The 24,745-nt window shown below is 34.9% G+C and overlaps 1 protein-coding gene and 1 long non-coding RNA gene across 9 annotated transcripts in view; one reads left to right on the top strand and one right to left on the bottom strand.

Annotated features, from left to right (window-relative positions):
- Positions 1–1,329: 1,329 nt before the first annotated feature.
- Obsc (Obscurin) overlaps positions 1,330–24,745 on the bottom strand; it is a 358,871-nt gene continuing 335,455 nt past the window's right edge. For all 8 annotated transcript variants that reach the window (XM_070108137.1, XM_070108138.1, XM_070108141.1 and 5 more), the window contains 5 exons: positions 19,135–19,838; positions 13,468–13,600; positions 6,764–8,415; positions 1,678–1,783; positions 1,330–1,618 (listed from right to left, as the gene is read on the bottom strand). In XM_070108137.1, coding sequence (XP_069964238.1) covers positions 1,475–1,618; positions 1,678–1,783; positions 6,764–8,415; positions 13,468–13,600; positions 19,135–19,838 — 2,739 coding nt within the window. In that variant the 3' untranslated portion in view covers positions 1,330–1,474. The remainder of the gene's footprint in view (positions 1,619–1,677; positions 1,784–6,763; positions 8,416–13,467; positions 13,601–19,134; positions 19,839–24,745) is intronic.
- LOC118682469 (uncharacterized) lies at positions 13,540–24,710 on the top strand. The gene is made up of 2 exons (XR_004978315.2): positions 13,540–13,676; positions 24,201–24,710. It is a non-coding gene; the product is annotated as an uncharacterized lncRNA (long non-coding RNA).

Below are 24,745 nucleotides of genomic sequence, written 5' to 3' on the forward strand. Positions count from 1 at the left end.
TTTATATTTATATTATATATATTATATAACTGGCAAACACGATGACCGAAGAGTTCATTTCGACTGCGAAGGATACAATTAAGTTAAGTTCCTTAACAGAACGCAGCAGGGCAAACATTTTAGAAGTCTTTCAAGCCATCAGAAACACATGGAATGCTTTATAAATTGAAGTTCAAGACTTCGATCAAATATATGGTGACAGTCAACATAAGCATAAGTGATGGTCTCGTTAATGGTGCTACGGGGAACTAATGCAGGTTGGGACTATGGATAAAATTCGCAGAATCAAGAGTTGGAAGCTTTGCACGTTCCAAGCAGCCTCACAGTCGCAATGCAGATTGGACAGAAATCATGAGCGTGGTCCGCTCATTCCAATACAAGAGAAATGAGCAAATAACCATCGAACGCAGACAGTTTCCGGTCATTCCAGCTGAAGCCATCACGATACATAAAAGTCAAGGTGGAACATACACACAAGTTGCTGTTCATCTAGAGGGCAGAGTAAGCAGATCACCTTTATATGTAGGATGTAGCAGAGCCACAAGTGCCAATGGATTATATAATCGGGACATTTTTTCCCCGAACCCATTTGGACCGCATGATCCAATTAAAACTCAGCTTAATAGGTTGAAAACAGAAGGAGCATTGACGACATGCTACAGATTTTTGGCTGAAAAATCGGAACAACGCCTGGATATTTATTATCAAAATGTAAATAGCCTAAACAAGCATATTGAAGATATCAGATCAGACTAGCTGATTTGTTCTGCTGATATTCTGTGCTGTGCCGAGACATGGGCCTTACCTCAAGAAGAATTCCCATTGGAAGGCCACCGGGTTATTGGACGCCTTGATGGAGACACAAGGTCATCTCGACGACGCTCTGCCAACAGCCTTATAATATACTACAAGCAAGATAGGTGCCCAGGTCCATCGGAAGGAACATTTTCAAGGAACGACACCGGTTCAACAAACGTTTACCAACTGTTAAACGTAAACAATTCAACAGTTTCCATATCACTTGTGTACAGGAACCCCCGCTATAGACTTTCGGAATTTAGAAACCAAGTGGAAAATAATAACTGAACAGTATAATGGACCGTCAGTAGTCCTTGGTGACTTTAACACTATACAATATTTTACCTAAATCTAGTATTTAAAAAAGTAAGATTTATTAGTTATAGTTATAAAAAAAATATATAAAAAAATGATTGATAAGATGAATAAAATGGTTTGAAATACAATGCTAGATTTTTTCTAATAATAGTAAGTATGTTGCGACTTTTCAAAAAGGTTTTACCAAGCATAAATCACAATAAATTAAGGATATATTATGTATTTACCAAATATAATTTATTGTGTATTTCGTTATGTACACAAAAATGTTGTTAAATTTTTACATGAATGCCGATGTTAATAATTTTTTATTTGACTATACATAATTTTTTCAATAATTCAACATGTAGAAGAAAGCTTAAAATGTAGCATAAAGTTCTTCCTGAATGCTATTTGAACGTAATAGCTGCGTTGTTGATGGCCCTCCATTTAGCGACTGAGTAATCGTTTGGGTTGATGTGGCGTGACTTTCTTTAATATCCTTGTACATGTCAGCAAAATCCTAGAAGAAAATTGTAATTCATTCATTGAGACTTTGTAAAATGCTACCTATAATCATACCTTAAGTTGATTTCCTAGGAACACAGCTCGCTCCCTTTTCTTGATCATATAGTCAGAAGACATAAGCCATCTATGCTCCAAACAATCCTCAGAATAAGGTCGTTTTCTTATAATTAAAAATTAAAAAATTAATACTTATTCAAAAAACGAAAATTTATTTAATGCTCAAAAATGAATAATTCAAATAAATTCTTCAAATAAAATGTATTCTGCACACAAATGTTTATATAATATTTTATTTTATATTTTAAGCATTAAATCTTAACCGAGCGTCGGCATAGTGGTGACCCCTACAGAATTTTAAGCAGTTAAATAAGTTGGGAGGTGAGGTGATTTCAAGAAATTGAATATAATGTAGACTTAGCATAAAGTAATTATGTTATGCCATAATAACCATTTTGTGTGAAACCGCTGTAATCGCGTTACCAGCCAGTTCGGCCATGTTATTTTTTAGGGCTGGGAAGTTAGCTTTTAAATAATAGAATTAAACAAATATGCTAGCGCGAAGTCAGCACAGGCGGAAATGTAAAATACTAAGTACGGTGAACATTTGATTTAGCGCGAACACTGCTAATTTAGCTTTACGTATCACTTTTTCCATTTAATTTTTTTTTGATAAGTAGACTTATCTCTTTAATTCGAAAGCTAAACTCGTCACGGAAATACATATATACCCATATGCAAATTCAGTTTTTCTTCTAATATACTTCTAAAATATATACTTGTTTCTTATGAAAGGAAACTAGTGTTAGATAAGTACTCGTTGGCCGTACAAAAAAAGAACAAACAAGTAAGGAAGGGCTAAGTTCGGAAGTAACCGAACATTTTATACTCTCGCAAAGTCAAATGGTATACTCGTTTGAGATTTCTTTGTGGATTGACTGATATTTTCGGTAGAAGGTCAACTATAGGCACTGGGGCCCACATATTTAGTACTTAGGGGTTTGAACAGTTTTGGTTCGATTTAGACAATTTTTGGCCGCAAGGTGGCATACTTTAATTGCATTATTCACGCAAAGTTTTACCCCGATATAATCATTGTTACCTGATTTGCATAGTGGAAAGTGAAAGAATCAGATGGAATTGAAAATGGTGTTACATGGGAAGTAAGCGTGGTTGTAGTCCGCTTTCGCCCATTTTCGCACTATGACATAGAAACATAAGAAGAACGTTATGCACCGAATTTGGTTGAAATCGGTTGAGCAGATCTCAAGATATGGGTTTTCACCTAAATGTGGGCTGTGCCACGCCCACTGTCTAATTTTGAACGCGGTTCCTATAAAGTCATCCCATACCATCTCAGAGATAAAATTTAATGTCTCTGGCGTGTTTAGTGCTTGATTTATCGCGCTTTTAGTAGTTTTTAACAGTACCGTTATATGGGGAGTGGGCGGAGTTGCCACCCGATTTCAACTATTTTCACACCGGCCATAGAAGTGCTAAAAACATTTGCTTCTAGTGAATTTTGTTATTATAGCATAAGCGGTTTAGGAGATAAGCACATTAAACCTATTAGAGGCGGGACCACGCCCACTTTTAAAAAAAAAGTTTTAACTGCAGATGCCCCTCCCTAATGTGATCCTGTGTACCAAATAACAGTCTTGTATCTTATTGCGGAGCTTAGTTTTGGCAAGTTATTTGTTTTTGATTAATGGCGTTTTGTCAGCGTGGCAGTGGTCCGATTACGCCCATCTGCAATACCAACCATCTTACGGTACCAAGAAACATGTCTACCAAGTTTCATAAAGATATCTAAATTTTTACTCAAGTTAGAGCTTGCACGGACGGACAGACGGACGGACGGACAGACAGTCACCCGGATTTCAACTCGTCTCTTCATCCTGATCATTTATATATATATAACCCTATATCTACCTCGATTAGTTTTAGGTGATACAAACAACCGTTAGGTGAACAAAACTATTATACTCTGTAGCAACAGGTTGCGAGAGTATAAAAAAAAGAAGGTGCAACATCAAGGATAACATCCTTTGTAACTTGTTTTTTCAATGTTATTGGGATATTACTAGTTATTTAATGTTAAGTCAGTTGTTTTTTTTTGTGCAAGTGTTAAACATGTTTCAAGTATTTTTCAATATTTGCATGCAAATACATACAGTCCTGGATGGTGAGCTTTCGGTTGACATATAAGAATTATCAATTTATTTGATATTGCATATAAATATAGGAGATTTAATAATATAACCAAAATTATGTTATAAAAATAAGGATAATAAACGAAATCAAAACTTTTGAGCGTTCTGTCAGTCAAATTTAAACAAATAGAGCCAGGAGACAACTCACCACCGAGAAATCTAGCACCAGGGCTGCATTTTATTCATGAGAACTCACTCACAGAGTATCCGATTATCAGTAAATAATTTTTTATGGACAAAATATGACACACTATTACGTTTAAATCATCTATTAATAAAATACACCATAAAAAAAAGTTTTCCCATTATATTAAGCAACAACATTAATAGTTTCTGTTTTTATACTCTCGCAACCTGTTGCTACAGAGTATAATAGTTTTGTTCACCTAACGGTTGTTTGTATCACCTAAACCGAATCGAGTTAGACATAGGGTTATATATATATAAATGATCAGAATGAAGAGGCGAGTTGAAATCCGGGTGACTGTCCGTCCGTCCGTCCGTCCGTCCGTCTGTCCGTGCAAGCTCTAACTTGAGTAAAAATTGAGATATCTTTTAGAAACTTGGTAGACATGTTTCTTGGTACCGTAAGACGGTTGGTATTGCAGGGGCGGACCACTGCCACGCCCACAAAACGCCATTAATCAAAAACAAATAAATTGCCATAACTAAGCTCCGCAATAAAATACAAGACTGTTATTTGGTACACAGGAGGGGCATCTGCAGTTAAATTTTTTTTTTTAAGTGGGCGTGGTCCCGCCCCTAATAAGTTTAATGAGCATATCTCCTTAACCGCTAATGCTATAATAACAAAATTCACTGGAAGCAAATGTTTTTAGAACCTCTACATACGGTGTGAAAATAGTTGAAATCGGGTGGCAACTCCCACTCCCCATATAACGGTACTGTTAAAAACTACTAAAAGCGCGATAAATCAAGCACTAAACACGCCATTTTTATCTCTGGGATGGTATGAGATGACTTTATAGGAACCGCGTTCAAAATTAGTCAGTGGGCGTGGCAACGCCCACTTTTAGGTGAAAACCCATATCTTGGGATCTGCTTAACTGATTTCAACCAAATTCGGTACATAACGTTTTTTCATATTTTGTTGATAAATAAAATAATAATTAAATTTTATTAATAAATAAAATTTGCCTAGTATTTACTACCTCAATATATACAGTACTGCGTTGTTACCACAGAAAATCCAAGGTAGCCGCTATTTCCCCCAGAAAGCTACCACAAAATGGCTTACTACTGTGGCGTAAGCCATTTAACCGACTTTGGCAGTTAATTGGATCGAATATATTTGACATTTAGGAACTAGAAACAAGGATGACAATAATATCAAAAATGGCGGGATGCCAGAAATAAACCCGCTAAGAGTAGCTGACAAAAGCAGTGCGAAACAAAATTTCAAGGAACGACACATATACTTTTGAGTAACGTGCAACTAAAGTTATTTTGCTATTCTTTGTTAGAAATGCGAAATATTTTCATGATATTTTATTATGAGTTGTATTGTTTCTTTGTTATAATTTTTTGTATTTATATATTATACTATTATACTTTATGATTTTTAAAAATTTTATAATATGAATACACATATTTAGGGTTGTATATGCGCGATATAGGTCTGCTCGGGAACCGAGAACCTAAAAATAATATCGAAACGCAAAATGCCCAAAAGTTTGTTTCAAAATACCCAATTCATTTTCATTCGACAGTGGCAGTGGTGATTGGCAAATGCTAAAAAATATGTGGGTTTAGACAGCTCTCTCTCGAATCAGTTTCGTATCATGCCATTCTTGCTAAAAAGTCCTGCAAGATCACAAATAAAAATGAAAGAAAAGAAAACGCAAAATTTAAATATGGATTCGAAGAACTGTTTTGTGATCTGCAGTCCCAATTTCATCAGACTGGGAACGAGTCGGTTCTCGGCTGCCCTTCTCCGTTCTAGCGCTTCATATATTCATTCTCGGAACATGTTGCTACAGAGTATAATAATTGAGAGCACCTAACGGTTGTTTGTAAGACCTAAAACTAATCGAGATAGATATACAGTTATATGTACATATATATCTACATAAATGACCAGAATCACAAGAAGAGATGAATTTCGTGTGACTATTCGTCCATCTCTTTGTGCAACCGATTTCTTAATAACATAACATTCTTTCAACATTTTTATGTTACACTGCGAAACTAGGGAAAATCAGGCAACAATCGCACCTACACCCCATGTATTCCATTTGATTCTTTTCTTTATTTTCTTTAATTTAAGCACCAATTAAGTTATTGGAATAAAACCGTGCAGAAATAATGCATTTAAGGTATGAAAGCGGACTTTAACTTTTCAAGTCTACAGATATCAAATATGCGGACCTCAGTGCCTGTAGTTGATTTTTTTAGCGGTAATCGATTAATATATGAGTTATCTTAATAAAACTCAAAAGCGTCATATTATGGCAATATTTGCAAAAATGAATCCAATCGGGTATATACTTCCCCTGCCCCCATATACCTAATACAGGCATTTCCAACTTTTCAGTTATTCATTATTTAACATATCATTTATAGGTATGGTGTATTTAAAGCTGAAATATGTATTTTTTTATATTGATGTGTTTCTCAATAAATAAAGTTTTAATTTTATTCTGATTACGTAAGCGCTAGTTTCGTAGAATCTTTTTCTATTACACGTAAAGTTGTCCCTACCTACTTCAACTGATTTGAAAGTGCGTTTTTTCTTATCGATAAATAGATAGGAATGGTGAATGAAGTATTTTGAAGCAAGCGATTGAAAACTCTAAAACGTAGGTTAATTAATTTACATTATCTTTATCTGGGTACTTAAGTAAATAAATCAATTCGTATAGTATATTTAATCACAAAAAATAATTATCATAAAATTGGAAAGTACTTACGTAGGATGTCGCTTAAACAAGAACATAATAAATCGAGTTGCTTCAGGAGTAACTTCTTTATAGAGGTTCTCAAATCTATAGCGGGCAAACGATATATTTTGCTTTGTATCATAGTCATCAGTTCCGCGGAAAGGACTTTTTCCAGAAAGCAAAAGATATGTAAGCACACCCACAGACCAAATGTCACTTTGCGGGAATATGGGTTCTTCGTTCACCATTTCAGGAGATTGGAAGTCTAGCATGCACCTCGCTGCAACTTTTGCTCCTAATTTACTAACTCTCTTAGAGGAACCAAAGTCAATCAATTTGATTTGTACCGATCGCACCGATGCCATTACAATATTGTCAGGTTGAATATTTAAATGACAATAACTTCTCCAATGCAAGTATTGAACTGCGTCTAATAGTTGTGTTATAACCGTTGCTACCATTTGCTCAGTGTATTGATGGCGACTACTAAAGTATGTCAATACGTCAGCCCCCTGTAGTTTTTCCATTATAAAAATAACTAAAGGTACGTTAACTGGTTTATATGCTGCAAATAGTGCTGCAATACGTTCATGCCTTAACGTTCTAAAATTTTCAAATTCTTCTAATATAAGAGGTTCAGTTTCCTCATTTAAATCAAAAATTTTAGCAACGATCATTGCGTTGGTTGATTTTTGAATTCCTTTTACAATGGTACTGAATTCTCCTCTATGTATTTCTGATATAAAACTATATTTTTCATTTACACTGCTGTCAGTTATCCAATTTGGAGGTTCACATTCACAATGATAGTCAGTATGTACTCGTTCTTCTTCTGCCACGATTTCTTGACCGCTTTCTGTTAGTTTTTGTAAATGTTCCATTGCCTTTGATATCTGTATTTTTGGTGAATCCATGGCTGCTGTTTCAGCTGTCAATGGGATGTTCATTTCACTCCAACCAATTCGATTTCTAGATGCCAATCTAAATTGGTATTTGGTGTTAGGCTGCAGATTATTCACAAAATAAAACTCATGATCTATATTGTCGGCAATCGTTGTCCATATATCCGAGCTAAATTCTTTCTTTTGTAAACTATAGCATAAAACTGTTGAGTGACCATCATTTCGGGGCTGTTTCCATCTAAGAAGAATTTCTTTGCCACTAACTGCAGATACTTCTGGAGAATCAGGAGCATCCGGCAATGTAGCAACAACTAACCGACATCTTGACACAGTTTGACCAAGCGAATTTCTGGCGACGGCTTTATATATGCCTATATCTGTATGGAGAGCCGGATCAAAACGTAGAATAGATCTTCCATCTTCATCAGTTAATATTTTAATCCTATTTGACTCAATTAGTACCATATCATTTTTAAACCATTGTATACACGGTTTTGGGTCTCCAACTGCAAAACAATGTATGTGTGCTGGTTGATATTCGACAATTGCAAGAGTTTGGGGCTTTTCTCTAAAGAAAGGAAGACATCCTTCTCTTTGGCTTTCAATTAGTGCCTCAGCTTCCGTATATTCATCAAGTCTGGGACCCAATTCTGTTCGAAGCCTACGAATAGTGAACGAATCGTTCGAGCTATACATATTTATTCTGCTTCGAATTCGTTCATCATCAATTTCTTCATCCATTATATCAGTAAATCGGCGACGTTCTCGAATTACTGGCAACTGTTGAGAAATAATAAGAATTAGTGGGTTAGTATGATTTAAATTAACCAAATTATGCATTTACAAATGTGTAAGTTATACGGACATATTTTCAAAGGAAACTTTAAGTAATCATAGAAATTAATGTTGACAATATCAGAATTCGGAGCACCGTCAATAAAATTACAGATTGTGATTGAGGAACTCAACTAACAGACTTAAAAGAAATTTCCTGGTAATAAAAGGTAAAGTAATAAAGTTCAATTAATAACAGTTATCAGCTTTAAATGTCGAAGCTTCAATGAAAAAAATCCAACCGAAGGATGGCACTTGGGATTTTGTTAACAAATTTTAAAATATAAATAAAAAAATTTAAAATATTTGGTATATGAGGAAAATGTAACTGGAGACCCGGATACCTTTGTATTAGGGATTTGGATTTAGACAAATTTCATTCATACATATTCATCTAGTGGTTAAGCAAGCACGTAATTTTATTATAATATTTATGATATTGTGTGACATTGAACTAAGTCTTAAGTTGTTTTAAGTCAACTGGAAAGTCGAAGAATATACCCGAATACAGGAGAAACACTATCCTCAGGAAAAGATTCTGTCTGAATTATTATGCACCAAATTTTGTAGTGTAGTTTCTGAGATATCACATTTTATTTTAAAGTGGGCGGTGCCACGCCCTGATTTCAAATTTTACAATGACTCTTATGCAAGTTTTTCGTATCAACTCGGGTGTGAAACTTCATGCTTCTAAGGAATTTTTTTAGTAAGTTATCGCATTTATATTAGTTTTCAAGATAACTTTTACAATCTGATTTCGCTCATTTTCACAGTGTAGGAGGAGGACCTAGAAATACTTGTCATTCATACTTCGATGCCCTGGACCACATAACAGTTTTGTATCTTTATTTGCTGCTTTGTTATGGTTTTTTGAGTTTTAGATTAAGTACATTTTGTGGGTGTGGTAATAGTCTGATACCGGCCATATGCAATACCAACCTCTCTTCGAAGCCGAGAAAACAAATTTTTACTCAAGTTATCGCTTGCACGGACTAACGGACGTACGGACATAAAAATTGAAACTCTTTCTAATAATAAGATTGTGTTTAAAATGACTAAAAACGGGTGAACACTTCCCCTAGCTCCCATATATCTAATATAAAGAATTCTAAACATGCGGATGACTTTATACCTTATATTATAGGCCAATATGTGAGTTAACTCAATTAAATTCAGAGAAAATCTTTACCTGTTAGTGATATGTCGTAATACCAAAATTGGATAAAACCAGATCAATACCCCGCTAGACCTTATATACCTTATATAAGTATTTCAAACTTCTGTTTGTCTTTATACTAGATATCTTGGTATTCGACTAACCGGATAGGGCTTTATTCGCGTAATAATATTCGGTTTGCACTATACGGATAGTCGGAAGTCGTCGTTCCATTAATCGCTTAGTTTCGACTATCCGGTTAACCATTCGTAGTCGACTGTTCGAATAGTGAGAGTTCATTAATTTTCTAATTTGTATTGAAAAAAGTGAAACATTCAATAATAAAATTGTACAAAACCAAATGCTGCTTGGATTTCAAACAGTTTTCATTTATTCAAATACTCGCAGCAGAGTTACGAAATGTGTCTATTAGGTATGTGGGCACTAAGGGATTTATCGATTCGATTCAATTAATTTTCGATATACAGGCATCCTATTATCGGATATCAAATATATCAGGAGAAAGGATTATCTCTAAATTTCTATAATATGGGTGCGTTCGAGCTACGTAATAATTACAGCAGAACAGCAACTGTGTTGCATATTTGCTGATACTCTGCTGGCGTGCAAACAAAACTTGAGTGTTTCTGGATATTTGCATAAATTGCGAGCAAAAAGTGACAGTAGAACGTAATGCTGTTGCAAGTGTTGCCAGAAATTCACGCAGAACGTGATACTTTGACAAATTAGCAATAAATTGCTGTCGTGATTGCCATCTCGAACGATCGACTGCCACGCTCACAAAACCTACAAAGTACTATAACTAAAATCTACAAAAAAAATCTATTAAAAAAATTTTAGAAAGTGGGCATAGTCCCGCCCTATAATAAGTTCAATGTACATATCTCCTAAACTATTGAAGCTATAAAAACAAATTCGCTCAGGGCAAATATTTATATATATCCCTACCTACTCTGTGAAAATAGATGAAATCGGATGATAACCCCACCCATTCCTTATATAACAGTTTAAAACGGTTAAAAACTACTTTTTACCATAGTGGGTAATAAATCAATAAAATACATTAAATTTTACATTCAGGATGGCACGAAGGATTTATAGTAGTCGTTGTTAAAATTGAACGATGAGCATAGCATCCCCAACGAAAATGGGGAATATCCGACTAAATTCACCCCTACTTTCCATATAACACAAGTTTGAATTCCATCTGATTCTTTAACATTCCAGTATACAAATAAAGCACCAATTAATATAACGAGATAACATTTTGCATGAATAGTACCTTTGAAGGGTACCTCCTTATGACCAAAAGATTTTTAAATCGAACCAAAACTGTTCAAGCCCATAGATACCTAAAATGTGGGCCCCAGTTCTTATTGTGAATAATTCCCTTAGTCCTCATATATGTCCAATATGTGAGTTATCATAATATGAGGAGCGCTTAGATAGATGTAAAAAGTGCAACCTTTGGCTTTTGTAAGTCTAGGTGCGTCACTGTATCAAATTGGGAGTAAGGTAATCCCTTAACTTTATTTTTGAATTGTTTTATAATTATGAAAATTTTGGCAACTATGAGGCACTATAGTAAGAGATTTGTCGATTTTTCGACATACTTCGGACAATTTTGTTATATTTTATGTTAAGTGCGTATGCACTAATTTGGCAAGTAGTAGCGCGCCACACAGCTCACGAGTTTTGAAGCCAGATTTTTGTATCATTATGAGCGCGAGCTAACCTGCGGGGTCGAAAAGTTACTTATTTGTGTTTCTAAAACTAGTCTTGTCAGAAGGAAGTCTGACTTTGTTTTTTCTGCCAATTCGTGGAGTCTTGGAACATTGTGAATTTAGTGGTAGTCGTATGACGAACCGATATTATTTATTATTAATGTGGAAACTGGTTCTGTAACTAGTCCACTTAGAATCCAATGTTTTGAATGTTTTGTGCTAGAAGGGTGGAAAAATTTTTTTCAACACCTAAAAGTATTATTTGCGGTATAATTCGCTGCCTATTACTTGTATAATACGTACTTGAGTTGGGCGGTTGCAGTAAGGTTCTGCCAGCATTAGGTGTGAAATACATGTGAGTGCTTGGAAGCATGTTAGTAAGCTGCGGTAGGACTATATCTTCTGCTACAATTCGCTTATCCGCTTGGGGGAAATTAGGGAGATGGGGCAGATTTTTTTTGAGTTTTGCACTACTCTTCCGCCCATTCCAGTAATTTCAAAATGTTTTGTTGGCAGTTTTAACTCTTACACGCGTATGAAAGATCGTGGTAATCCTTGGTCTATTAAGGCCCTAAGTTTGAAGAGTTCTCTTAGGTGTTCTATGGAGATGACTGCTGTGGGGAGTAATACCCTGTTTTGTATTTTGTTGTGTAGCGTTTGAGTTTTTTGTGCCTTTTAGCAACATGGTGTTTTCGACAATTTTCGATATTTTGGTTTCTGGGAGTATTTGTTACAACTAAACCTGTGGTACTTATTGTATAAGCGCTTCTTTGGGGTGAAAAGGGAAATTTGCTGTAATGAAGCATTAAGTGGTGTCTTTTATGACAATATAAGCAATTGAATTTGCTGTTACAATTTTTATATACAAAATATGCGCATGTGACAAACAGTTTGTACAAAATCTTTTTGTTCTAACAAAATTGTTCCAATCGGTAATATTCATTAACTGAATTTCTCGTAAAATTTGAGCCTATGCCCACCTGTACATAGTTTGCATGATGTTTGTTTGTACTGTTCGGATGTGAACGTTTGATTTTTAAAAAAGTTTAAATTATTGTTGCTACTGGCTAGGGGTCTATTGAAGTTTCGATTTAAGTCTTGTTGGACCCTTTCTCCGATTTCGTATTGGGTAATCAGAAAGTATTTTATTTGTTGCCACGAGGGGCATTTTCTTCGTGATGAGAGCGATTGATCCCATAGAAGTAATGATTTTTCCGGTAAAGCGTTTATCGACCAATATTCTTTCGTTTTCGAATCTTGATTTAAGAGCTTCCTAAGCCAAATTGAAATTATCGTAATTTAATGCGAACTGTTTGTCTATTACGACTGCTTGACCTTTTGTTTTGTATCGGATATGATACAATTTTTGTGCATTTCATTAATTCATGTCCCGGAATAACGGCTATTTTTCATACCCACCATGAAATATTTCTGTGTCACATGCGGGCGAGATAGATGCCTGAGCTTACCTCTCTACTCGCTGATGTGGAGTAGGTGCAATTGCATTTTTTAGCTTTAATTGATCAGAAATCAAAGCTGTTCTTTCTTCGTACTGGTCTAAGCAGTTTTCGTATATTGCGTAAGCCGATGATTTAAAATTGTGTGGTAGACCTGAATCTATTTTGGGGTCATGAGCTGTTATGAGTCCAAAAATTGTCAAGATTTTGTTTTTTATTTCCAATAAGGATTCAGATTTGTCTTGAACCGGTGAAGATCAAAATCGAGTGCAGTATCGTATTGATCTGTCACTCTCAGAAATGAATTTGGTGGCAGAAAATCCGACATGGGCCGAAAAAATAAAGCTCTAACAGCTTTGCCAACAAATCATTGTAAATTTGTATGTATGTTCATACATATACTGCGGCAACGTCAGATTATATTTTTAAGCAAAAAGTTTTTGTGCCGGGGAAAATTAGAGGTATATTTTTTTCAATAACACATATTTTTAACCAATTATGAGGGAAAATCAATTAACCAGATTCAATTAGGGGGGGAAAATTTACACGTATTTTGTATTCAAGTGATTCAAATAAACGGGAAAATAAATTAGATGGGGGATACTGTATTACGAAAATGTATACGAGGTATAATACTTACAGACCAATCAACGCTATCGTTGAGTGCAAATGAAGGCGATCTTCTGTGAGCAACTTTCATATATTCGCGTAACCTTACTGGAAAACTAACATCTCTAAGTTGAAGAAGATAGGTATCTGGTCCATATTGGTAGCTGCAATTAAGAATAATACACTCGTTATATCTTATATTTATATTTCGTATTCATATGTGTACTGAATGAAAAAAAGGTATTTATACATATATTATTTAAAACACTGTGGTTAGGCTAGTATCTGATTAAACTAAGATTGGGAAGCAAGTGGAAACTAAATCAAGTAAAATCTAACTAAATCAAGTCACCTAATTCCAGTATCTGAAAATGATTTGAAAATATATTTTTAAAATTTTTAACAAATTTACTTTGTAAACCAATTGCTTCGGTAACATTATTTAATGAAATTTTGTAAATTAAAATTCTTTTGCATGAAATTTCCCTAAAATTGGAAGTTCACATCTCCTATTAAATATGCAGTTGGAATAGAAGGATAAACATTACTAATATTTCATGGCCCAATTACTTTTATACTCTCACAACATGTTGCTGCAGAGTATAATTGTTTTGTTTACTAAACAGTTATATCATGTTGACGAGACGAGTCGAAAACCGACTGTCTGTCCGTCCGTCTATTTTTGTAAGTGACAACTGTAGGAAAAATTAATATATCTTGATAAAACTTGCTACTTAAACCAGCCGCCATAAGTCTACGCTCTTCCGCAAAACAAATGTTTACAACTTTGAAGCATAGGAATTCTTATTTTAATAACTAAAATTTTTTATATGTATATACTATTATTCTCAATAAGCTAATATACTACTAATCATGGCACACAGACAGGCGACACCATAGATAACGGGGCTTTTGTTGTCTCACCAAAGAAATACATGCGTCAAAAGTGTACGCTCATCTCGTTCCAGTTATTGTATCGTACACCCCAGGAATTTAAATAAAAACTCGTTTTTATAGTAAAAACAATCTTATTTAATTTTGTAGATTTTTTAACTTTTTCGGTTTTGGTAGCAATGGAGGCCATGCGAACAAATTTAAAAAGGGTGAAAGGCAAATTATTATTAAATGACACAATAAAGGTTTAAAATAACCGGTAAATAGTAAAACCCGTCGGTAGAAATTGAATATCAGGTCGGACAATCACCAAAAACCTTGTAAAAGAACAGGCTCATGAAGAAGCCACAGCCCGAAAATTTCCGCTGCATGCTTGAGGTCGTTGTCTTGTTAAAATCAAATTCCGTTACTTAGACTTTTCTACACTTTGTTTTAAATTGTTCTTTATAGTATTCAAATTTGAATATTTGCCAATAGAAGATACAATACATTCAAATTTTCCACTCCACCAGCTGTCATACTTACCACATCATCATATCTACTTCAAGATAGTTGATAGAACATGGCAAATTTTCCTTATTGAGCATTGTAACCGATCTTCTCAACACGGTTATCTGTCTTTTGATACCAAAGATACAAAACTTGCTCCCGCCAGAGAATAAAACTTTCTTCCGAAACTCTGGTTGCATATTTTGATATTAATTTGCTACAGCGATACGTTTATGTCGGTTATCCAAGAAGTTATGTGGTTTTCGACCAGCAATACTTTCTTGATACCCTCCTTTTTTTAAAATTATTTTGGCGATTGAAATGCTTTTGGCCTTTTGGAACTTTTGCTATGCATCAAAGGTCACCTGAGTCGCAGTTATCCCGACGTTTACCTTTGAAGGAACACAACACTCGTTGTGTCAGCTTAGGAGAACGTCCAGACTTTGGCTTTGAAGTGATTATTCCGCCTTTTGCAAAGTTTTGGATAACTGTCCGATTGTTAAATTTTTACCGACGGGTTTTACTATTTGTCGATTATTTTGGACCTTTATTGTGCCATTTAATAATAGTTTGCCTTTCACCGTTTTTAATTTTTTTAGTTTTTCCTCCATTGCTACCAAAACCGAAAAAGTTTAAAAATCTACAAAATTAAATAAGATTTCCAGAATGTTCTGGTGTCAACTTTTGTTAAAGATCTACTATATAAAGGTTGCTGAATTGTGTAGCAAACACAGTTCTTGTTGGAGTATTGCTGTGTAAAGATCAATTAAGATATAAGTAAGAAGTTGTGACTTCAAATAACTAGTAGTAAAGCGTTAAGTTGTTGAAACTATAAAAAGAAATAAGTTATAGCCATTAAGTTTATACTTTTATTTAACAATCCAGAGATTAAATGAGTGAGTTACAAAGTAGATGATTTATCAAGAAATGCGTTACAATATATATAAAAAGTTGCTGTTGTTTATATAACAATTCCCATGATTTAAAGCAGTAAGCATTTATTTTGCATAGGAGCGTAGACTTATTAATTTTCAATCCAATTCTAGTATTAAAATTCGGGGAATAATTGGTAAATCGGGTCAATAATTCCCTCAGCCACCATATACCTAATATAAATATTTTCCAACTCCCGGTAACTTTAAACTGGATATATCGATCAATATGTAAGAGATCTTAATGAAATTTAGAAATAATCCTTTTCTAGTAACAGTGTATCTCCTTGCCTGTTATTGAAAATAATGAATGCAGTACTTCTTACTTTTAATGAAAATGCAGGGTGACTCACGAAGCGTGCTACAAAAACAAACCGTATTAACTATTTTTTATTGTGTGCGTAATCGACTTACATTCTTTTTTGGTTTATTTGGCAAGCTATTTCTTAAATATTTTAAAAATTAATACATCGGGTACCGAAAAGGATAGTGTAACGGTACCATGCTTTGCAGTCCGTCGTTTCCGCCCAAAGAGAATTCAGACGGGACTTTGGCGACACTTCCCGAATAGATGGACTACTATGAGGTTGGTAAACATGTTTGCTGAATCTGGAAGTATCGCAGGAAGACCGTACCATCGAGATCCGCATGTTCGTGTTTAAGAAACAATCACGGCTGTTGCATCGTCGATTCAGGCAAATCCAAGAGTTTCACTCGCAATTTATAATTCATGATGACTGAAACTTGTTTCCGTACATAGTTCAAATAACAAGCCCTCTTACATTGCCTACGTGCCTGGAATTTTGCCAAAAAATTATTGAAATGGCCGAAAAAGACAATAACTTGATAAATTTCCTGTTTATGTCTGATCAGGCCCATTTTGATCTAAACGGAAATGTAAAAAAGCAAAATTGCCGTATATGGAGTGAATAAAATCCATAAATAATCCACGCAGTTTCATCAAGGTGTATTGTCGGGCCCTACTTCTTTGAAGAATACGGTATAATATTAACTGTCAATGGGCACCGTCATTTAAGATGTTGAATGAGTTTTTTTACCCAGAACTGCACCGAAGACGGGAAGAGGGCTTTATAGGGGTCGGGGCCAAAAAATGTACCGCGCACATTTTGGTGAAATCACATTTCCCCGGACTTACTCTACCAATTTCAACCATATTCGGTACATAACTCTATTCTGACGGTCCCATGTCCTGTGTGAAAATGGGCGCATTTATACTACAGTCACGCCTACTTCCCATATAGCACAATTTTCAATTCCATATGCTTCTTTTACTTTCCAGTACAGAAATTAAGCTACATTGAATATATTCGAATAAAACTTTGCACAAATATGCCATCATAATTATTCAATCCCTACATACCGAACATATGGACCCCAGTGCTTATGAACTTCTCTAGATAATTGGGAGGCCTGGTCTAAAAAATATATAGAACCCGTTCAGCCGCCAAATACCTAATGAAATGATTTTAGATTTTCTATTTGACTTGTAGGACAATAACAATATTAAGTGATTATATTTTCATAGAAGGCGAAAATGTTTGCTGCCGAAATGAGAATTCGTCCACGAATTATCCCAGCCGTCATATAATACTCAGAATGAATTTCGTTATCCAATTTAATGTGTGAGTTGTCTAAATAAATACATTTGCAAATATGACTTTGTTTAATGTCAAAAGTAAGCGAAATCAGTCCAATATACAAAGCAATTAATATGTGAAATCGATTTTGACCTTTCCTTAACACCAGTACTCATAATATAGTAATTTTCGACTTTTTCGTTGACTTTATACCTATATATCTAGTTATCTTGAGTTAGAGTAGTTAAAGTATGATTTGTTTTTAAAAACAAGTAATATCGATTCAGACTTTATTCTTTCCCCCTATATCCATTATCATTTCCATTTATCTTTTTTTTTTAACGTACTTATCAATTAAGTAGAGAATTATATATCAAAACAAGTAAGGAAGGGCTAAGTTCGGATGTAACCGAACATTTTATACTCTCGCAAAGTCAAATAGTATACTCGTTTGAGATTTCTTTGTGGATTGACTGATATTTTCGGTAGAAGGTCAACTATAGGCACTGGGGTCCACATATTTAGTACTTAGGGGTTTGAACAGTTTTGGTTCGATTTAGACAATTTTTAGCCGCAAGGTTGCGTACTTTAATTGCATTATTCACGCAAAGTTTTACCCCGATATAATCATTGTTACCTGATTTGCATAGTGGAAAGTGAAAGAATCAGATGGAATTGAAAATGGTGTTACATAGGAAGTAAGCGTGGTTGTAGTCCGATTTCGCCCATTTTCGCACTATGACATAGAAACATGAAAAGAACGTCATGCACCGAATTTGGTTGAAATCGGTTGAGCAGATCTCAAGATATGGGTTTTCACCTAAAAGTGGGCTGTGCCACGCCCACTGACTAATTTTGAACGCGGTTCCTATAAAGCCAATTTATACCATCTCAGAGATAAAATTTAATGTCTCTGGCGTGTTTAGTGCTTGATTTATCGCGCTTTTAGTAGTTTTTAACAGTACCGTTATATGGGGAGTGGGCGGAGTTGCCACCCGATTTCAACTATTTTCACACCCTCAATAGAAGTGCTAAAAACATTTGCTTCTAGTGAATTTTGTTACTATAGCATTAGCGGTTTAGGAGATATGCACATTAAACCTATTAGAGGCCTGTGTACCAAATAACAGTCTAGTATCTTATTGCGGAGCTTAGTTATGGCAAGTTATTTGTTTTTGATTAATGGCGTTTTGTGGGCGTGATCCGATTACGCCCATCTGCAATACCAACCGTCTCACGGTACCAAGAAACATGTCTACCAAGTTTCATAAAGATATCTCAATTTTTACTCAAGTTAGAGCTTGCACGGACGGACGGACGGACAGACAGTCACCCGGATTTCAACTCGTCTCTTCATCCTGATCATTTATATATACGTAACCCTATATCTAGCTCGATTAGTTTTAGGTGATACAAACAACCGTTAGGTGAACAAAACTATTATACTCTGTAGCAACAGGTTGCGAGAGTATAAAAATTAAGAGAAAATATGCGTTTACAAGTAGTACAATGTCATTCAGTACCTATAACTTTCCTAGTAAAATGATTAATATTAAGCTTCTAGTATCAAGCTTGATTTTAAAGGAGATATTTCGACTATAAAACAAAAATTAAAAATTAGACAATTGACCAATTAGTCAATTGACAAATATTTCTACTAACGAATTTCATGCACATAGTTTTTATAGTAAAGTACGCGCAATAAATTCTAACAAATTTCGGGAGAAAATAATGTTTGATTATAGCCTTTCCTTAATTGTTTGCAACAAAAGTTTTAGTACTTACTGACTTTCGGACTGAATTAAGCCCAACTCATAATCTGGATGCAAATATTTTGACATTGTGTTTTCCCTTTTTGTGGAATATTTTTTTGGTTCTGGTAATGGTTCTGGAGTAGGTTCAGGGGTATATGAATGACCTGGTGGATAAACCATTCTAGAGGGATGAGTATAACAACCACTGAGTCGTCTACGTCGGAAATATTGTTTGCAAGCTGAATTTTCACTCCAGTCATCAAATTGGTCTTGATAGCTTCGTAGATTGTCTGTAGTGATTTGATATTCTTCTCCAGTCGGTAATGAGTCTAACATAAAAAACCATGGATGTTTTAACGCTGTTTTTACATCCATCCGATCATCTGCTCTATACGACAAAAGGCGGGAAATAAAATCTCGTCCATTATCGGATATATGAGACCAAATTGAATCGCTGAATTCCCAACGCCCCTCACGAATTTTTGACAGTGTTTCGTAGTCATCACTACCACGGAAAGGGTTCCGCCCACTTAGCAGTACGTAGGTTATAATTCCTACAGCCCACATATCGTGAGAAAATCCAACACCCTCTTTATTAACAACTTCAGGTGAAACGTATTCCGGCATCCCGAAATCTAGAGGATTTAAATCGTGGCTATTAATTTTTCGGGAGAGACCGAAATCTGATAATTTCAAGTTTTTGCTTCCTACAACAGATATCAGTAAATCCTTTATCTGAAAAAAAGAATGAAAATATATGATAACAATTCTTTCTGCAGTTTTTTTTTTGATGTCTAAGTATAATAATATAATATAAGTAAGTATAGTCAAGGCCAGCAAAACTAAAAAATAAATAACTAAAAATTATAATAACTTTTTTGCAAGTACAAAGGCTTTAGTTCCTATGCAATCTGTTCATTCCTTGTGTTGGTATGTTCTTAAGACCAATATTATATTTCAATATTTGAAGGCTATTGCTTAAATCCCGCGTGTGGTTTGTCGTGGATGCTTTGATTCAACTTTTTATGAAGATTTTTTATTTTAAGTTAAAATTTATGAATAAATGCGACTGTCTTTAAAATGAAACGATTTTTCTCGGTTTTATATATAATATTTTATTACATATAAAAGCCAGTTATTATTATTGCTTTTAATACATATCTAGAAGGTAATATTTAGGGCCGATGTCGATCGACGGGTTTATAATAGGCAAGAGTAGCGCGCAGGATCGTTGTTGTCAAAAAGTTAATCTGGCGCTTAGGCCCGTAGACAAAAACGAAAATATAAGAAGCTTGCGGAGTGGTGTCGAGTCAAAAAGATAAGTTGCGCGCAGGATCGCTATTTTGTCGAAAGTGTATAAGCGAATGTTGATTTGGCGCTCAGGCCCGTAGACGATAAGCGAATGTACCTGTGAACGTTCTCAAGTGTGGTGTGTTGCATTAGGGTGCGCCAGTCGTTACCAGAGGGTGTGGTGGTAGTGAGGCTTAGCTCATTTAAACAGTAAACATATCAAAAGTTTACGTTGCATTCGTGTTTCGACAGTTCATTAAAATATATTGGATCTAAAGAAAAGTCTGGAAAAATGTCATTTACTTTTTTATCCGCCATTCTCAACAACATATATTTGAATATCGAAAATCACTATATGTAAATTACAGTTAAGATAAACGTTCTCTTATTTTATATATGCTGATATAAACCGTACCGGATGTTCGGAAATCAATCACATAAGGTCTACCTATCTACCATCAATATACCCTGAATTGGGTGAGTCGATTTAGCCATATACGTATGTCTCTCTGTATATAAGCAAACTACTCCCTCAGTTTTCGAGATACCGATCTGAAATTTTGCACACGTCCTTCTCCCACCAAGAAGCTGCTCATTTGTCAGAGCCCCCGATATATACTAACCGGTCAAGGCCAAAATTTTGTATGAAAACTTATTTAATTGGTTAACGAAAAATTCACCGTTTCGATTAGACACGTATTCGAATCACACAGTATATTTTTGCCGAGAAGTATAATATATAAGATCATCATTGACCACCACCTTATCTGCTTCGATATTATTATTATCAAATATCCAATTGATACAGAGTATACTAGTTTTGGTCACCGGTTGTTTGTAACACCTAAACTTTATCGAGATAGATACAGAGTTATGTATGTACGGTAACTCAATGAGTAAATGCATCAGAATCATTAAATTTTACACCCGAGGTAGTACAAAAGGGTTTTATAGGAACCGGTGTGCAAATATGACAATGGACGTGACACCGTCCACCTTTAGGTAAAAGCTTATATCTTAAGAATTACTTGCCCGATTCCCACTAAAATATGTGCACAACATTATTTTGACTTTTTCATGCTACATAGAGAAAATGGGAGAAATTGAACTTCTCACATATTCTATCACCATTTTAAATTGCATATTTAACATTTCAGTTTATAAAAACAGAGCCAATGACGTTATCGAAATCGAAATCGGACTATAACTTTTTAAGTACCAAGACACTTAATATGTGGACCTCAATGCCTATAGTTGAATTTTTACCGAAAATATCGGTCAATCTCTGAGGTACCCTAAAGAAAGTCAGAGAGCATCTTTTTATGGAAATAATACGTAAATATATGTATATTAATGTAGCAGCTTAGTTCCGAAAATGTGTGTGTGATATTTTAATGAAATTAAGTTCTTTAAAATAATGTTGTTTAGTGTTGAATTTGAATCGAATCGCTCTAGATTTGGACATAACCCTCATATCCCTAATATAAGGACTTCCGATTATTTGATTGACTGTTTTCTAATAAACCCCTCTTCTTTGATTGAGTTTATATCACATTATCCCATTTGAGTTAATTATGTTGATTTTAATATACACATTTCGGATACGAAAGAAACTTTTTTCGTCTACCAAATTTGATTGAAATTCTTTCGGTTTCTTCGAAAAATTTATGTTGAATTCTTTCGCAACATTTTTATACTCTTGCAACATGTTGCTAGAGAGTATAACATATTTTAATACTTTTGTTCACATAAAACTAATAGAGATAGATATGGAGTTAGATATATATATAAAGAATCAGGATGACGAGACGAGTGGAATTCCGAGTTGCTATCAGTCGATTCGTCCGTCCATCTGTCTGTGCAAGCGATAACTTGAGTACAAATTGAGATATTATAGTGAAACTTGGTACACATATTCCTTGGCACTCAAGATCTTGGTATTGCAGATGGGTGGAGTCGCCACGCCCACAAAACGTAATTAAACGAAAACCTGTGCCAGCGATAATTTGAGTAAAAACTAGGATACTTATCTTAATGAAATTTCGTACACGTGTTTCGTAGCACCAAAGGGCGAATGGTATAGCAGATGAACGGTGTTTAAATGACTATAAACTTCACAGTACTTTTTAGTCACTTGCTATATATATTTTTTTTTTGTTTTTTTCGTTTGTGTATATATATTAATGTTTAGGGTAAAATCGGACTACAACAACGCTAACTCCCATAAATGTAATTTTAAATTACATCTGATTCTTTGACTTCCAGTATACAAATCAAGCACCAATGAATATATAAGGATTAAACTTTGCACAAATAGTACCTTTAAGGTATGCCATCACAAGTGTAAAAATCGTCAAATACGGACCATAACTGTTCAAGCCATATGATACAACAGATGTGCAGCCCAGTGCCTATGGTTGACCTTTTACCATAAATATTGATCAATGTGTGAGATATATAATTGAAACTCCAAGACAATCCTTCTACGATAATAGTATGTCTGTATGTCCCAATGGGTTGAATATCTCTCATATACCTAATAGAAAGATTTTCGAACTTCCGGTTGACTTTATACGCCATCGGCGAATCTGTGAGCTATCTGAATAAAATTGGGTGAGCGTGGTTTTCTAATAACGGTGCATCTTTGTGCCTTAAATGAATAAAATTGGTAAAAACTTGCCCTAGGCTCCATATAACTAACTAATATCAGGATTTTGAAACATCCAGCAGTAAAACAGATAATTGTAATTACACCCGCGTAACCAATTTATTTTTTTTTCAGGCCCGTGAGTCTCCAAAAATTATTTCACTTTGAAATTATTCTTTTCGGAAAATTTGTTTTCTCTATTATTGCTATCTATCTATCAATCTTCCTGTTAAAAATCAGGACTACAAATAGGTTCCACTTCATGCAACACTTGCATATATTAGGTAAAGTAAACAGTTCGTTCGGTTTTTTATTGACGTCACCAAAGACGTGTGTGGCTGGCATTGTTCTGATGGAACACAATTCGGCCGCTGTTGATCATAGATGGCCTCTTCTGGGTGAGTGTTGCCTTCAAGCGGTCTAGTTGTTGGCAGTAGAGGGCTCAATTGAGCGTTTAGCCATAGGGGAGCAGCTCGTAGTAAATGATTTCTTGCGAATCCCACCAAACACGCAACAAAACCTTCCTGGCTGTCAATCCGGTCTTGGCCACCGTCTGGGCCGCTTCCCCGAGCTTTGACCACGACCGTTTGCGCTCGATATTGTCGTAAGTGACCCATTTTTCATCGCCAGTCACAATCCGCTTCAGAAACGGGTCGATTTTGTTGCGATTCAGCAGCGATTCGCAGATGGAAATTCAGTCCATCATGTTTTTTTGCGTTAGTTCGTGGGGCACCCAAACATCGAGCTTCTTTTTGAATCCAAGGTTATGCAAATGGTTCCAAACGGTTTTCTGGCTTATCTTTAGTTCCTCAGCTATTAAATAAGTGCTCACGTGACGGTCTGTTTCCACTATTTCCATGATTTTATCGCAATTTTAGACGACAGGCCTCCCGTCGCGTGGTGCATCTTTGACATCGAAATTACCGGAACGGAACCCAGCAAATCACTTTAGTGCTACACGTTTGTTTACAGTATCGGGCCCATAAACTAAATTAATTTTTTCAGCCGCTTTGACACGTAACGCTAGTACTATGGACAATAACGCCATCTCTTAGATAAAAACCGAACGAACTTTTTACTTGACCTAATATATATATTCTGGATTGTGAGTTTATTTCCTCGTTTCTGTATTAATTATAATATGTTACGTTTTATTGTAGGCTGGTACCGAGGTAAAAAAAGAACAATAAAGTTTGCAGTGTCAAGAGTTTGAATAGAACCAGGTGATCATTACTCACATTGAATAGTTAATCCACTCAAGAGAAAAAATTCAAAGAAATCATTTTATGCTGATCTGCCATCGATATCCACATACAGAAAAAAATCTTGTACCTTTGATGGAAAATCAACAACTCTCTCAGAACAGCCATCCATCACAGATGACGAGCTGATCACTGACACGATTTTGAATTTCCTTATCAGCGAGATACATTTAAAGGTACAATATTATGGGACGTTACCAAGGAAAGTATACTGTAAGCATGATAATGATGGCATTATATAATATAATATTATATTTGGGTGTTAATAATATAAAATTCTACGGAATATGACAGGAAAAGTAAAACTGTTAATTCTTAAACATTTAGATTCAATTTTAAAATGTCTACTGTAAGAATGATCCTAAATGGATGATGGGTATCTTTTAATAAATTATTTTTAAGTAAAAAGTTTGTGTATTTTTATTGAGTTAATCCTTTCCTTT

The sequence above is a fragment of the Bactrocera oleae genome, chromosome 4, assembly GCF_042242935.1.
Source record: "Bactrocera oleae isolate idBacOlea1 chromosome 4, idBacOlea1, whole genome shotgun sequence".
In the NCBI taxonomy this organism is placed as follows: Eukaryota; Metazoa; Arthropoda; class Insecta; order Diptera; family Tephritidae; genus Bactrocera; species Bactrocera oleae.